General features: G+C 35.6%; 1 protein-coding gene across 3 annotated transcripts; it reads right to left on the bottom strand.

The window, feature by feature from the left end:
• Nucleotides 1-528: 528 nt before the first annotated feature.
• Nucleotides 529-17561, bottom strand: LOC121418912. Of its 3 annotated transcripts, none has more exons than XM_041613109.1 (9): nt 17263-17561; nt 10858-11006; nt 9912-9990; nt 7210-7309; nt 6299-6426; nt 4559-4796; nt 3961-4098; nt 3541-3648; nt 529-2835 (listed from the first exon to the last, which is right to left on the bottom strand). In XM_041613109.1, exons 2-9 carry the CDS (start codon nt 10949-10951, stop codon nt 2797-2799), a joined length of 924 nt encoding a protein of 307 aa, XP_041469043.1. In that variant the 5' UTR covers nt 10952-11006; nt 17263-17561; the 3' UTR covers nt 529-2796. The 3 variants fall into 3 exon arrangements, with proteins under 3 accessions (XP_041469043.1, XP_041469042.1, XP_041469044.1); XM_041613108.1 differs by having other exon boundaries at nt 17267-17561; XM_041613110.1 differs by having other exon boundaries at nt 17277-17561.
• Between the last annotated feature and the right edge of the window lie 765 nt (nt 17562-18326).

Here is an 18326-nt window from a genome sequence, read left to right as displayed (position 1 = left end):
GGGTGCAAACGAAGACACTACAAGAGGAAGACTGGACACTCAATAGAGTGCATAATGAAATGTTCGGGGAAAAGCACCATACATTGTTTAGAAAGTAGACAGTCGCATTTCGCTACTTTGGGTTGTGTGCAATGGTGGAGGGGTGAAGGAATAGACAATTTTTACATTAAAAAAAAATTCTTCAATTTTTTTTCCTAAAATCAGAGATAAATATATGTTGGAGTTTTCTGGGAAAGAAATGTGTAATTATCCACATGCGCCTTCCTTGTGCCCTCTTCCAAACTCTCATTTCCCCCATATGTTTAATACACAGCTGCATGCCGATGTGCGAAGGTTTACTTACTGTCCGGTCTTCCCTTGTAGTGTCTGTGGTGCAAATCACTGCCTTAAAATTTGACTAAAATCCACCAGTGAGGGTAGGCCATTAGACTGATTTTTCCACAACAAGTTATTACAGGGAAAGCTTTTTAAGTGATATCATTTACCCTGATTTTGAACAGCATTGAAAACACGGTATTTTGATATATGTGGTGGTGATAAACATAGAAATATTATTTTGATTGACAATTGAGCTCAGTTTCTGTGATTAAAATTGATGATACAATCTATACAATGCTCAATTTCACTCTGCAGAGTGCCCAAGTTCAAGTGATGGCAAAATTTCCATTGAAAATAACTTTGATGGACAAGTATATACAGCGGGGCCTTGTACACTATTAAAACTAAACAAGTGGATTTTAATCAAATTAAATTCTTAAATAAATGAGTTGCTGACATTAGCGATTTATTATTAAATAAATATCATTTTATTAAATTGATTGATTATAAATATTTGTACAAACATCAACCTTACTTTGTGCACTACATTACACCTAGCACAAATCTATGTGAAACCTCAAACCCTGAACATTTCTAATACCTAGTTCACACTTTCACGATTCGCACCATGATTATGAAATGTGATCTTAACCTTGGAGTAATTGTAGTGATCATATCAGATCATTCAAGATCGCAGAAAAATGTTAATAGTTCAAAAAGTCTTGCGATCAGGTACCCATTTACCTCACCTTGGTTTGGTTGAGTGCTGCACATTTGTGGAAAAATTTCTTGCTGAAGGAAAACACACCATGGCTGGGATTTGACCCCACAACCCTAGGTTTCAAAGTCTGGAGACTAATCCACTTGGCCACAATACTCCACATAATGATACAATCTCTAATATTCAAATATCTTTCAGTATTTGGCACATGGTCATTTCATATATCATATCTTTAATTTGTAAATTCATGTATATTTAAGAAAAAACAATCGTCCTTTATCATCTAAATACAATACTTATAAGTACTACTAGTTAATAACAGATGTTCAAACAAATTGTCAGTATTTATTATTTGTCCAATTTTCAACCCATCCATTTTACAAGTGCCCTGAGTTACATGTTTAGCCAGAATTCTAATTCACATCAGGCAGTGACTCCCACAGAAGTGGTTTTTGTTAGAGCCGTCATCAGTTCAAACCTTGGCTAGACATGCAAATAAGGAGCCATGAAGAATGAATTCGGGATTTGTCATACAAATGAAAAAGTTTGCACATTCTCAAACAATAGAAAATACAATCATATTGGACATTAAAATTGCATAGATACTTCAAACTACCCCATCTTACTAAACCCTGAGAGTTGAAAATTTATAATTCCCTGTGAGGAAAATCTGACAGATAATTAAATGAATACAGGTCAACTTGAGTAACCTTTCAAGAACTGAAAGATTTGGTACATTGGGTAAATCCAATGACTTCATATTTCTATGAAGGGGATACTTTGATACATACCAAGCATTACTCAATTATTGCACATGCTTCAATTATCTAGGATATGAAATATATCAACTCTTACAATAAGACAAGCAAGTTGAATTCATAGAAAATGTTAGCACAAAAGAAAAAAAGAAAATACCCAATTTTATGTTTAAGTAGTGGTAACTTGCAGAGGTATTACAATTTAACATACACACATATGACACATTACTGCACAATAAATGAACACTATGCTGGTCATTAGAACAGTCTTATCACCAATTACAAGGCATCGATCTAAATATGTAACTCTACTCATATTAAAGTATCGGTGACTTCAAGTTCAGTTGTTGATAGCTGGTGTTTGTGTTGAAATTACTTCACTCTAGCCATTGAACTTGATATGAGGTTGGTGTTCACTGCTTAGACTAAAATTACTCAGTACTGAGTTATCAAAAACCTTTATAGTACAAACTTGATTTCATCACTTTTGTCAACTAAAATTGGAGATAGGTCAGGCAACAAAATTCATGATTTCACCAATACCAAACTTGAAATCACCCAATAGGTACTGAAAATATACATTACACTGGAATACTTAAACAATTTTAGGATAGATAGGCAAAGTCCACAATACTCAAAAGAATGCTAGGCTAATATAAGTGACACACTCATGATTTGTGAATTTTATTCTTCACACTTTGGGTATACCTAAAAAAAAATCTTCAGGCAATCTAAGCCTAAAGGAATAACAAAGTAAAATTGAGATTAACAGTGCAAAAAAAAATTATTGTACATGTTGCCAATATCAAAGAATCACAAAAACCTCTTTGGGTTATAGCTAAGACACAAATGCATTTAAAATACAGTAAACTTTCTATTGGTACTTGCTCAATATCCATGTTTAATTCCAATTATTGGAAATACACTTTGGAAGTGATTAGATTTTGTTCCCGAGTACAGGATTTTGTTCCTAACATTCAGAAAGCTCGGGACGGAAGTTTATGCGCTACCTTCAACTTGATCTTTTAAGTCCATTATCTGTTGAAAAAGAAAGAAAAAATAAAATCATCAAAGTAACAGGTACTTTGATCACAGAAAATTCAAAGCAAGGTATTAATTACAAAAACAACTCATCATGCTATATCATCAATTCACAAGAGAGTTACAAAAGAATTTCTATTTATAAACTTCAATTTGTCAATATTTTGTCAAGATCCATACCCTACACCCTATATGGCGGTCTTTCCTGAAATGATTTCTGTAATGTTCTTTAACATGGTTGAGTAGTCTGTGAGCAAAGTCAGACATGCAAAGAGCTTGATTATATTATGGAATTGCTCGCATGAAAACAACAAGGTGTCTCTGATCAGTTCCATGACATATGCTCCTGTAACAATTGCTCAGCTCTAAATTCCACATGCCCATTGTATGGCCATCTCCAACCTTGGGTTTAACACTATACCCTACCCTAAACCGAACATAAAACCCTATTGCAACCCTAACCCTATATCTTATATATTAAGATCCTATATCTTAGACGCAATTAAGCCCAGAGCAACTGGCACAGGAGCAAATGTTGTGTTACCCTCTGATCATTTATCAATATATAACATTAGACAGTGTAACTAACTTAAAATGGGAATTCCTGTATAAAATTTTTTCACATTGGTGTAATTAGGCTGATTCTAAATATGATGAATACACTACTAGATTTTAAGTGAATTAAAAATAAATTCCATGTACCTTGATGGCTTTGAGGAGTTCATCTACAGATGGTCTATCTTGGGGTGATTTACTGCAGTGTACAAAGGATACAATGCCCATTGGATTCAGGATGAAATCACCACCCATCTACAGGAGATGAAAAAAGAGAGATGAATAACAGTAGTATCTCAGAATGGGAGTCTGATGTATTCAAATTGCATTGTACCATCCTAAAAATAATATGATCACTATAGACCAATTCAGTTTGGATGCTGTTTTTATGGAAATTTCTATCTGGAGATCTTTTTTAAGTAATGACGAAAGATAATCTGTACACTGACACAATACACACTGCTCATTGCATAATCCATTTGAAGTTTTTTTGTTCTTTTATGGTTGCCATCGATTACAGTACTTCGATGATAACTCATCAATATGATCTCAATGCAAATGACCTACCTGATTTGGATCATCCTCTACATTGTCTAGTTTCTTAGGCAACACAGTCCCAATAGCCTTCTGCTCAGCATAGTACAACATAGCACTGATCTGCCAAACCTTGGATATGGACACCTGTAGGCCAAACGCCTTGTAAATCTGATAGGAGGAAATAAAAAGCAGGACAGTATTTCATAAAAGTGATCGTACAGTTAGAAATGACAGAAACATGAAGAGAAAAAAACTAAGAGCTCAAAGTTAATGGGGATGTTTAAAAGATGGAGGATGCACTGAATCGTTCAAAAAGTTGTAAGGTGGTTAGGGTGATTGCTGTAAACGAGGTGAATCCAGAAACACCATCCTAAAACATGCAAAATCATGATGTTATGTTGAAATAATTGTGCAAATTCTATATAAACATAATTGTGCAAATTCATGGCAAAGTACCAATTGTAATTATTATGTTGAAATATTTGTGTAAATTTAATATAATAATCACTGAGCAAATTCATAGCAACATACAAAATTGCAATTAAGGGAAACAAGAGATCAACAAGTTGGGTAGTAGGTGTGGAACATACAATTCTGTTTGTACAAACTGACAATAATTGCAACCTACCATCCTCTCTTCATCCGTCACCATATCAAATGGACATCCTGTCACATCTAACCAGTGAAGTGCACCCTCTTGTGAGCCGAACGAGACAATCAAGACACGACCACCAGCCTCCTTGACCTCTTGGTACCGTCTCTCTAGTTCGGCTACGTGGGTGCGTCACGGTAGTCAGGCAAAGTGTCGGAGTAGGATAAGGAGAACATGGCTTGTACCATCCAGGTATGTAGCCAATGTTGACATTCTGTAGGCATGATCAAGCAAGCATAAAGGTTGATAGCACAAAAATATATTTGAACTCTTGGTACAATCATACCATACTGTCTTGCAAAGAAAACTTCCAGCTAAAGTTTCACCTTTGAACAGGAGACTAAGTAAAAAAAAAAACTTGGACTAAAGAACCTATCACATATCTGTCTAAATTGACTTCTGTTTCCATGCCAGAATTCCCAGAAATAAAGTACTTAATATATTTCAATTTTTAAACTAATTCTAATTATTGGAATCCATACTTATTTGATCAGCTACTATGGCAACATTTTTACTTTTTGAGGGCTTCATTCTTTCTTTTTCTTAAATTTTACATGACATACATGTAGCAGAAATGAATCATGTATGTTTTTGAAGGTCTGAAATCTGCCAATTTGCAACAGTGATTTGTTTTTTTTTTCAGTTTCCTTAATATATATATATATATATATATATATATATATATATATATATATATATATATAAAAGATGAGTGTGTAGACTAGGAAAGGCAATGCAAGATGGTCATCCCCTCCCAAGCTATACAATTTTTTTGTCATTTAAATAAGTGTCAGTCTCCTCTCCTTCAAGTCTGCCATTGTCATATTACACTCACTTATTCATCATATTCATTGCCTTTTATGCTTTATCTAAATTGTATTAACTTTTAATAAATGTATAACATTTTTTAATGCATTTTACTATTGTTTTTACTATGTATTTAAAAATGTACCAAAACCAACTTGTAAACATGATTTTTCCAGCTCTTGCTGTTTTTTCATGTATGATTGTTAACATGTTTGATTATCAATAAAGACCATTTTGAATCGAATTGAATTCCTTTTTTTTCTAAAGCTTTAAATGAAACAAAACTTATACAATAATAATTGGCTCAATATAAAACGAAATTTTGATCAATTTCTTCTGATATATTTTATTAGGAATTACCTATGCTCTACATCAGACGTTATTTGATGAACCCACAAATTGTTGTGGCCACTTTGTCTTCAATAGCTTAACAAAAAATGAATCATACATCAAATATTTCTAAGACTTTCAGCTTCCTATAGGGTGCTATTGCATTTAATAAATGCAAATTTGAAACAAACAAAATCAAATATAAGTACATGATGATTAGTGTGATGAAGTTAACAATTTTGGCCTTATTCAAATTACACATGAATTCAGAATGATGGCCATTTAAATTACCAGTACAGTATGGGGGGGGGGGGGAATGATAAATATACATTGAATTCAGGACTCATATTAGTAAGGGCTTTTCTATGAAAAAAAATCCACATGCACACTATCAACATAGTCACATAGAGAAATCTAATGCTAGACTCTTCTTATCTCAAATTTACAGAGTACAATATACATGTAGAAACTACAAGTAGGTTGGGGTAAAAAAACAACCAAATAACAATAACAAATCAACCGTGCATTTAATAATGAAGGGGTAGTAGTTAAGAGTCAAAATAAGTAATAAAAACTCACATTCCACTCCTTACATTCTTCACCATCAGTTCACATGGTCCTTGGGATCCTACAATAAGGGAAGAATGTGTCTCACCAGGGCCAGAGATCTGCTTTTGGACTCTTTCTAGGAAGTCATCCCATTCACCCTGTATACAATATAAAATTTCCATTCATTTTGTTGGCAGTACTTCTTCACATTTAAACATCTACAATAAATATATGTATGTGCCATCAGACATCATTGGAAAGCATTCAAGTATTGTATAGATTTACAAAAGAAATAACCAAACAATGAAATGTGATAGAAGAATAGTGGTGCCTCCAACCAACCGAATCAATAGATAATGAAACCCAGAACTTTTATAGTCTCTAACAGAAATACATAAATCTAATCTTAAAGCATATTAGTGAAAGTCTTATGAAAAAACACCAGACATTATAAAACTAGATCAGGGTTCTGTAACACAAAGACTAGCGATTGATCTTACGCTTGATTTTAACGATTAATTGCTCATTGTAGTAAATGCAATCAATCTTTAAAAAAATTGTTCTATGATCATTGCTAAGCTTTGTGAATCGGGCCCCAGATCACTGACATATTCAATAAGGCTTAGATTAATGGATGCCCTATTGATTGGGCCTCTATACCCCTCTCATTGGTCTTAGATATTATTGGGGCCAATTTATTTTTTGCCATATTTGTGCTGTATTATAGAAATTTGCAGTAGGGGTCATCTTACTGGACTTGCATCTAGTTTGTGACTAGTTTACCACTCCAGAATTTGGCTAGTTGCAGATGTCTCTGCAACATCTCTGAGAAAACTCCAATTATGAAATAAATCACATAATAATGAAATTAATGACAAAAGTGGAAAAAATATGAATTTCTAACTGCTTTGAGGGTATCTGGCAAATTCTTAGAGACCTACCTCAAGCTCTTCTAAGTCTGAGACTGCATTTTGGACAGGTGGGTGGTGGAAATGACGCTTGAAGATGGTTTCTAGATCTGAACGACTAACAACGTTCAAACTGAAAGAAATCATCAAAGAAGATTATAAGTCTTCATTGTGTGGAAAAGTCATATTTATCTTGAAGGTTTATTATGTAATAAAGGGTATTCTATTGGTCTTTCTATTTTTATAGATCAAAGGATGGCTAAAGAGACCATTTGTTGCAGAACATGTACAGATTTCTTGGTCTCCTTAAAGAAAAAAAATGTGTTCTGAAACCCTAACAGAATTAAAGGCCACTATTTCAGGATAACTGTCTGCCTGTGTTTTAGGGTGTGCACAGAAATTATATCTTCCTCATGATGGATCATTGTATAAATCTGTCTCCTTTGGAAACTGATCATGTTGTAGATCCTTTATATAAAGACATGTTTTTATTCTACTATGGTCACACTAAGACGAACACTAAGCATATAAAGGACTCCCTACTTCCAAACTGTCATGGTAATTGTCTCCGTTAAATTACTCCCTTTGTACACACAATTTTTGTTTCAGCTTTGTCACACCTTTGATATCTGAATAAGCCTCAAAAACTGGGTACTCCCAAAATATAGCCTACGAGAATGAGAGAATGGGGGTATTTATACATTCTTACAGTATATCCAACTAAGATTTTAAAATGGGAGATGGGGGAATTACATACAAGGGGAATGCTATCTGTGTACGAATAAACAAATGTATTAAAATAACAATCTGCCACTTTTTCTTTCAAAAGAAATGTATATCAAGCTCCCGAAAAGATCTTAACCTATTTCCACCCAGGTTCCAATGGGGCTGGGGGGAAGGGGGCACTACATACCAAATGATACTATCTGTGTTTAGAAAAAATGGACAGAAAAGAGGAATGTTCCTCCTGTGCTCAACCCCTCAATCTGTCCTTGATTTAGAATTTACTGAAAAAAACTTTTTTTTAAGTACATGTATGTACCGGTATTGCAATACCAAGCAGGAAAATTAGCCAACATAAAGATTCTTTGGCGAAGAAGGATTTTTTTTTTGTCTTTCTCAAATGGTATTATTTCAGGGGGGTTCATAGAACAAAGGTTGTAGCTCAAAACTTTGAATGATAAAAACTAAAAGGGAAGGAAACTTTATCTTACTTTATAATTATTACCTTTCTTCATGAACTTTCGGCTGATCAAATATGTTGACAAATCCAGGATATTATTTTCATGGTCAATTAAGCATAACAGTACGATGTCACTTAGCAGGTATGAGCAGTCTTGCATAAAGAACAATACTGTCCCAGACAGTTTAAAACACCTAAACAATTAAATTGACCCGATAAACTCAGGTAGGTGAGGTTTAATAAACATCTATGTAATATGGAAACAGCAGGTGTATGAGAATGGAAATGTGAACTAGTATTAAACTTTTCACCTAAAACTAGGATTTAGTGCACAGTGCTTCAATGTTTCTCTACGCATAGCTAATTTCAGTCGCATTTGACAGCTTTATGTTCTTTTTATTCCAGATCTGAAATTAGCCTATTGAAATAAAAGCTCTTCTCTGAATTCAGGATGGCTCTCCCCGTTAACTTTTGAATAAATTAACTTTGAATACAAACATTCAGCCTCAATATCATTAGCATTAAGTGACAGGTTGAAAAAAAATATGACAGTTTCTTGGGGGAAATCAAATGGGATGAGCTATCATGTCGGATGTTAGGTAGATTATGCTATTATGTCAAAATGCATTAAAAATGTTTTTGCTGAATCTTGCAATCTAATGAAGCTCAGAGGTCAGATGTAACTGACAGATTACTGATGAAAATTCAACAACGAAACATTACTGAAATAAATCATCAGAATTAAAAAACTCACAATCAAGACTTACATGTATATCACAGCTTAATGTGTTAATTTGCATATTCATGTATGATACTACATGTATTGATCATAACCATGTTGAATGACAATTGTTATGGAATGACAATTGTTATGGTATGACAATTATGAAAACATCTGTGAACCTAGAATAGATGAATTCTTAATTCTTTATTTTTCTATATTTTACATTCCATCCATTGTCTCATTTCTGAACTTCCTTGACCTGTTTTGTCATTAGCGTCTCTGTATTAGTTCAGATGTCATGCTGTCTGGGTTTACGGACCAACATGAATACCATGTATGTGTTTGAACATACAATGTTACAAGTTCAATAGAGTTAAGTCTTAAGTGAAGTGAATGTTCATGTCAACAGCAATAAATGAAGGTTGCTGATTAATGATGGACACATGTATCTACAATTTGAATGTTGCAAAAATACAACATTTTCAGAAATGTGGTTATGTTAGCAAGAAATCTGCAAGAAAACAATATAAACCAACTGCCGAACTGATTCCTTTTGCAGTAGAGACTTTGATTAGAATCATCTTTTGGTTTTCATGAAGGCAGCTATGCAGAAAAGGTGTAGGTTGTCTTACAAGGCGGAAAGTATCTGATTAATTTTGTGAATACACTCTCTACGCCAATCTTATGTTACCATCATTGGAAGTGAAACTAATTAACAAATCAATAATAATAAAAATGAAAGGGAAGGGGAATGAGGGATAGTGAGATAGGGAGAAAGTAAGGGATAGGAGAGAGGGAGGAGAGAAGGGAAAAGGGGTCTTCACATACCTCGTGAAAAGAGAGTAGTAAATTCCAATTGCCCGACCAAGTTGAGAAATGCCCATTTCTGCAACATCTTGCATAGTATCTGTTTGTAGGAGTAATTAGAAAAAAAAATTGTTAGCTTGAAAATAAAATTTAATGTTTTTTAACCCCACCCACCTCCTTCCCCAATATATAATGTAAAATCAAATGAGAAACGGGAGGTGATCATAAGTTCACCTTCAACAGAAACCAACAAGTCAGTAATTTTATTCTGGCATTATTGAAACTAGATTGGAAGAATCAGAGTGATAGCTTTAAAGTGACTACATGCTTCATCTCCTTTGAAATAAGACTGAAAACAAGATAAAGTCATATTATTTTCTTGAATAAAGAGTAAAATGGGTGACAAACATTGAGACCAGTCAAGCCTGTAGATCTATATACTAAGTGTCCATTGCATTAAAAGTGGAATTAAAAAAAAATGGTAAACAACTAAACAATAAGACTGGATAATTGGATATAGCTAATACTTGGTGGAAAGTAGGCCTTAAGGCAAATTTGTTTTATAATGGCTGCCTTCCATGGCATCTAACATAGTTGAAAAATGCATGGGTACTATCAATAAACAGAGTGATGAATAAAATCACAGCAAAATAAATATCTTCCTGTTTTTACAGCAAAAATATTTTTCTAATTATCGAAAGAAATATGGATTCTTAAAAGAAAACTTATTTATTTCTGAGTGATTTTTCTATTTCTTAAAAGGCTGAAAATGAACATTCAAGAAATCTCATCATATATTGTGTTGCACTGAATAAATATGGGGAATCTAAGCTTTACAAATATGTGTTCATTTATTATCAAAATTATGATCTTTGGTTAACAATAAAATCTTGATATTTGGAATAGCAACTTGCTGTTTGAAAACACAGCCTTGGTATAATGCGATGCAATCAGAAATAGGTGTCACCTTTGACCCTGGACTTGACTCCGTCCAGTAGCTCCTCAAGTTGTTTAGTGTGCTGTTCAAGAACAGACACCAACCGTCTATTTTCATCTGCCATAGCTCTATCAAGGACTGAAGGGTACCACAATCATTTCAGGAATCTTGTAAACTTCCTGTCAATGCATAAAATATCAAAATTAAGGTAATAAACTTGAAGTGGCAATACAATTACTAAATTTAAATGTTTTAATGCCGGTTGTTTATATAATGTCCTAATCTACGGAGAGCACTTTTTTAAGGATTCATCCTCATAATCAAGTATACTGTTGATGCAAACATAATGTACCAGACATATCCATTATACCTTTTATATGAATAAGGGACAAGAGGTTTGTTGTAATCTTGTGGAATATTCACAAGCACTTTCAATCTTTGAATAAAAATAAATTAATCTTTAAACAAATGATTGAAAGGTCTATGCAATCAAAAATACATAAATGAATGGCACAGTTAATAGTTATTATTCTTAAAGAAAAATTCCAGTAGTTGCAGTAAACACTGAATTCATGAGAAAGTCTGTAAAACAAGGCTTAATTGTCAGTATATCGAGGGTCTAGATCTGGTACAGTTACATTAACTGAACTTTGTGAAATCTTGAAATCTACGCTGAAAAATGTTCACACCGAAGATCCCCAACACAGATAAGCGCACGTGGGACAATGTATAATTATTGCTTAGAGAGTTGGGCCCGACGCTCTACCTGAATCCTGTGCTTATTTGCTGATTTCTCAGCAATTACACAATTTCTTCCAGAATCCTTTGGCACATGCGTTTTATTTATACAAACAGACACTTTGGTGGTCATTTCATTGGATTCTGTACGAAATCATTTTGATATCGTTACCAAAACTAGCATTTACCTTTAAGGCCCTACATGTAATACTTCATTTCTCATGCATGAAATGTGAAAAAAAATTAATAGAACTTACTTTTATCAACTTTATCAACCAAAGCTTCTACACCTATAAGTATTTGAAGGGTCCCACACAACAAACAATACAGAGTCCAACATGAACAAAAAATATAGAATTTTCATTAAAAAAATATCATCTGTCTTGAAGATGATTTTTTTAGCATTAACTGTGTTGCTTCACTGAAAGCTACAAAGTTCTCAGGAAGAAATCTTCCGTGTGATGATAAAAAAAGACTTGCTAAAACAAATAACTTAAAATATTGAGAAGTAGACAAGAGAGGTTAGAACCTCTTCAGATTTATCAGTCAAGGAATGGAAAGAATTAGAAGTGGACAAATGAGGGGGGGAGACGGACATCAGCACAAGGATGTATGATGGGAGTTACAACAAATTATTGTTGGTGAAAATGGTATGAGATCTCATCACTTCTCAGGTCATCTCAATATCTTTAGAAAATGCAGCTCAGGAAACATAGCATAAATATTCTGAATGCCAAGGAAGTGACAGTACATGTGCATGTATGCCACAAGGCTTTCATTGCCTTAAATTCAAACCTGATTATTTGTTGATATTTCACATCAGAAATTATTCACACAAAATCCCCCCCCCCCCTGAAAAAGAGGTTATGATAGACAGTGGCAGTTGTAAGATAATTGACATACATTGTAACACTTATCAAAAATTTAATCAGGCCTTGGTCTAAAGTCCGTGCGAAATATTATAGGAAGATACGCATAAAAAAATGTTGAGATTGCATTTCTCCTTTTCTTTTCCCTGCCATAATGGAGAAAGTGAATATTCTGGGTTGTTTTATGGATTGAGCACCAAATTATCGTCAAACCTAACCTCTATTTTAAAGGGGTACTCCACGGAGAGAATAATATGGTTTAAGCAGATAAAGAAAAACCAGACAAACATAATACTGATAATTTCATCAGAATCAGACAAGGAATAACAACATTCAGACATAATAAAAGGCTCTTTGCATTATATCAGTTCTATGCATGTCTTCATGAATATTCATTGAGCAAATTGATGTCATATCCTCACTTGTTCTCTTGTATACATTATTTGAAATTTTGTTTTCCAAGATTTAGACATAATCATGGACTGACAACTGACTTACTGTGTAAAATAATCATTGCTGCAACTTATTTTGTTTAAAGGGAGACCGTACTCATAGTATGAACATATGAAATTAATGATTTCATGTAATAACATAAGAATAAGGAAAGTGGAGACATGACATCAATGAATAGCCAACCTAATGAATATTCACGACAATGTGTAAAACTGTTTTCACAAAAATATTGCTATACCTTGAAATGCAGAAACTTTATCATATTTTTATAAATATGTCAGCATTTTTCTTGGTGAACTTTACTCTGTTTATTATTTCCAGTCTGTAGTAGTACCACTTTAAGAGACCCATAGTTAATGGGATGCTCCAGGCTGACGAAATTTATATCTAAATAAATAGGGTAAAATTCACAGAGCAAAATGCTGACAATTTTATCAAAATTGGATTACAAATAATAACGAAGTAATTGATTTTTAAATTTTAGCAATATTTTGTGAAAACAGTTATATGCACGTTGTCATGATTATTCATTTGGTGGGCTGATGATGTCAAATTCTTTTTTTCTTATGTTATTATATGAAATCATAATTGTTCATCACATGTGTAAACATGCCTCCATTATGATGAAATAAGTTGCAGCAATCTTGGTACCGTAGGAAATTCTGATTAAACCGAATATTTTATATCATAAAATACAAAAGAACAAGTGGGGATATGACATCATCTGCCCATGTAATGAATATTCATGAAGACATGCCTAAACACAGGAGCAATGCAGTAAATTTGTTCACAAATTATTATGACCTCCTGTTAAAGCCTCTATATTACTATCTATTGTCCACGGCGGATGGCATTTGCATATTAATGAGTCAGAAAGAAGAGGATAGAGGGTATTTGTATTCCAGTTTATCGTGACTCAGCCGTGAACCAGAATAGCCTGGTGGTTAAGTCGCTGCCCATAAAGCAGTAGATGGCAGGTTCGAATCCCACTGGTTCCAATTTTTTAGGACTTCTGATTTTCATTAAAGATCAAGTATGCAATCTTAAACACATAGCAGTAATGCCAAAAATTTGTTCACAAATTATTATGACCTCCTATTATAAAGCCTCTTTATTTACTATCTATTGTCCACGGCGGATGGCATTTGCATATTAATGAGTCAGAAAGAAGAGGATAGAGGGTATTTGTATTCCAGTTTATCGTGACTCAGCCGTGAACCAGAATAGCCTGGTGGTTATAAATCGCTGCCCGGAGAGCAGTAGATGGCAGGTTCGAATCCCACTGGTTCCAATTTTTTAGGACTTCTGATTTTCATTAAATATCAAGCATGCAATCTTAAACACATAGCAGTAATGCCAAAAATTTGTTCACAAATTATTATGACCTCCTATTATAAAGCCTCTTTATTTACTATCTATTGTCCACGGCGGATGGCATTTGCATATTAATGAGTCAGAAAGAAGAGGATAGAGGGTATTTGTATTCCAGTTTATCGTGACTCAGCCGTGAACCAGAATAGCCTGGTGGTTATAAATCGCTGCCCGGAGAGCAGTAGATGGCAGGTTCGAATCCCACTGGTTTCAATTTTTTCGGACTTCTGATTTTCATTAAATATCAAGCATGGAATCTTAAACACATAGCAGTAATGCCAAAAATTTGTTCATAAATTATTATGACCTCCTATTAAAGCCTCTTTATTTACTATCTATTGTCCACGGCGGATGGCATTTGCATATTAATGAGTCAGAAAGAAGAGGATAGAGGGTATTTGAATTCCTGTTCATCGTGGCTTAGCCGTGAACCAGAATAGCATGGTGGTTGAGTCGCTGCCCAGAGACTTAGATGGCAGGTTTGAATCCCACTGGTTTCAATTTTTTAGGACTTCTGATTTTCATTAAAGATCGGGCATGCGATCTTAAACACATAGGAGTAATGCCGAAAATTTGTTCACAAATTATGCCCAGAACTGTTTCAGTGAAATAATGCAAATCTTTGAAATGCAATTTATACTTTGTTATCCAATTTTGATCAAATTTGCAGCATTTTGCTCTGTTAATTTTACTCAATTTATTGAAATATAAATATCTTCATCCTGGAGTGCACCTTTTCAATGAATATTGGATTTTATAAGATTTTATTAATAATTTGTTGCCAAGTCGAGATCAAAGGTCATGTGAGGTCAGTGATATTTATGAAATAAACAAACCTTTCCTCTTTAGTCTTTACTTTAGTCTTATTTTGAAAAAAAAATAGGCAAATCATGCAATGGGGCATAGCGACTGCCCTCTGCACTCTATTGGAGGTGCAAAAAAATTGAAAGAAAAATAAGGGGAGAGAATTCAATTCAATTCAACTTGCCAATAAAAAAGTAATACTTTACAACAACCTGAATGCTTGTCAGCTTTGACTGACCTTTTTCACTGCCTGTCTCAAGTCAAGTGTATGAGGCCCAGGGGGGGGACACTCGACCAAAATGTGGTGGGGGTGTGCAGCGGGCGAGACAAAAAACGGGGGCCTTGGAGCGGGGTTATTGCAAAAAGGAGGGTCCTCGGAACAGGCTTCGGAACGACAAATGTTTGTGAAAACAGGGGTTCTTGGAACGGATCACCAGCGTGTGAGTGCGTATGCATCCCTATGGATGATGCAGCTAGCGCGGCCTCCTCCGGGGGAGCTCTGTGGCCGCTTTTCACCAAAATTGCAGCTCATTCAATGCGATCGAAGCGGCGTAACGAAAAATATGCGAAGCTTTGGAGCGGATTTCCCTCTTCTTTTTTTCTCGATAAGAAGAAAATGCTATGCCTTGGAGCGGCTTTCTTTGTTTTTTTTCTCAACAAGGCAAAAATGCTATGCCTTGGAACGGAAATTTGAGTGTGAAAATGGGGGTCCCCTCCGCGGCATATACCCACTATGCATTACCCAGATAGCAAGGCGACGTTGGGCCAACGTCGGCAGTGGTCGGGTTGGTCGCGGTCGTGAAGCCAACGTTGGCATTTTGAGTTTGCGCGATGTTGGATTATGGTCAGCTATGTAATGTTGGCCCAACGTCGGCAGTGGTCGGGTTGGTCGCGGTCGTGAAGCCAACGTTGAGCCAACGTTGGCATTTTGAGTTTGCGCGACGTTGGATTATGGTCAGCTATGTAACGTTGGCCCAACGTCGGCAGTGGTCGGGTTGGTCGCGGTCGTAAAGCCAACGTCGAGCCAACATTGGGCCAAGGTTGGCATTTTGAGTGCGTGTGACGTTGGGTAATGGTCATCTGTCTAACGGTCACCCAACGTCGACATTTGGTCTTGTTGGTCGGGGTCGTAAAGCCACCGTCGCGAGCTAATATTGGGTAAACGTTTCCATTTTGAGTGCGCGCTACATTGTGTAATTTCGTTTCTGTAGCCTAGTAACGTTGACCCATAAATGCTCATACTTAAAAACATTTAAGAGGTAAGTTTTTCTTGCATGACATGCTATTTCTGGTTATTTGTAAATGATTTTTCAATATATGATTGAACAATACAATTTAATCAAAATCAACCTTAAGACACTTGGGATAATATGGGTGTAAAACCTTTTTATGCAGCCCCCTTTCATTTACCAATACCAATCAAATAATGATTTATCGGATTTTTTTCCGCAATCGCTATTGCCGACGTTTGGCCAACGAACCGATTACAAATGATCGTGTTTGTAATGCAATTTTGTTAGGATTTATATTTTAAAAATTTCTATGATATTCTTGTCATTGAATAAAATGTATTTAAGTATGAATAAAAAACTATATGTTATGTTATGAATATGATTTGAAGGCTAATGATTTCAGAATCTAATTAAAATCCATCTTTTTACAAATACTAACTATGAAAAACATACTCGCAACGAGAATGTGTGTATATATATATATATATATTTCACCGACTGTCATTGTTGTTAGAGTAGAATAGGATTGTAGGTGTAGGTGTAGGTATAGGTATTATAAACTAAGAAAATTAATGTCTACAAGTAGGATCAGATACAAGATGCGTTAAGTATGAGTGATAAGGAGAATGTCTATTTTTTTATTGGCTTAAAAATGGTTGGTTGGTGGTTGGCTATACGTTGGCTAAACGTTGGTTTAACGTTGGCTTAACATTGGACCAACATCATACCTTTGAATGATGTTGGGCCAACGTTGGCCCGACGGCAAGAATAACGTTAGCCCAACGTTACACCTCCATAACTGCAAAGGTTAATGGCCCAACGAAACATTGTTATCTGGGTATATACTGAGTGCCCCCCCCCTCCCGGGGTCTGAGGCCTCTGAGTCTGAGCATGTTTATCAATATTTCTGGTCATTGGCATTGCTCGTTGTTCCTGACATTCAAATGTGTACGGTAATAGACTGTTACTTACCGTATCGTACCTCAAAATGACCTGCTTTTTCTTGAAACTTTACACTGAGTCAGGTGATCTGTAATTTTACTAACTACAGCAAAAAAGAATTCCTCTTTCGGGTCCCAACCGTAAACACACCGACCAGCAACGAACTCTTTCTACGTTGCGACAGACCGTATAGCTGACCCGGCGGCGAAGCCCGCGCCCGACGCGAGCCGATCGATGATCAGCGTTATCCCGCTAGAGATTGCGGTGGTCGCTGAACCTGAACAGACAATGCTGAGATCTCGGAATCACATGACAATCAGACACGCCCACAACATGTACCGGTACCGTATACAAAATACTCCGAAGGCCTAAAACTGAAATCCGCCACCCTATCATCCTTTCATCATAATACCATTTGGGGGTAGGGCCTACGGTATAATAGGTCAGGAGTCCTACTTTTTTTTACCCAAAATGGCTAATATGATACACAACCCCTCTGTTTAAAACACAGAGTGATTAATCAATAAATAACCCAAAGGAATCTCGTAGAAAACAACTGTTGTCATGGCCCTGCATGCGGGGTGCCGAGGAATCACCCCTCACCCTGCATTTCTGGGGTGGATAGGCTATATCCCGGGGGGGGCTATATCAGGGCTATATAGTGCACCCCTGGCCCTAATCAAGTTTGTATGCTATAATATAGAAATTATACCCAAATCTCCTTCATTTGGAACCCCATGCCCCCCTTCTTTTTGGGGCTTATCTTTTTTTTTCTTTTTACCAAAACCTTTTTCATTTTGGAATGTCAACTTTTTTACCCGGCTTTTCTTATCGCTTGTCAAATTACTTCACCAAAATCTACTTTATTTGGCAAGGCCAAAACCTTTTTCAGGTCCCAGACTGCCATACCCTTATTGGCGTAATACGTATGGACCACTCATAGTGGCGAATCCGGGCCAGCGAACGGTGTTGAAAAGCAACTTTTCGAAAGACTCCGTTGGCAGGGCCGTCGCCAGGGGGGGGGGGGGGTGCGGAGGGTGCGAACGCACCCCCTTCAGAACCAAAAAAAAAAAAAAAAAAACCGGAGGGG

The sequence above is a fragment of the Lytechinus variegatus genome, chromosome 7 (genome assembly GCF_018143015.1).
Source record: "Lytechinus variegatus isolate NC3 chromosome 7, Lvar_3.0, whole genome shotgun sequence".
In the NCBI taxonomy this organism is placed as follows: Eukaryota; Metazoa; Echinodermata; class Echinoidea; order Temnopleuroida; family Toxopneustidae; genus Lytechinus; species Lytechinus variegatus.
Note: the sequence above shows the minus strand (reverse complement) of the source record. Positions and strands in the feature narration are given on the sequence as shown.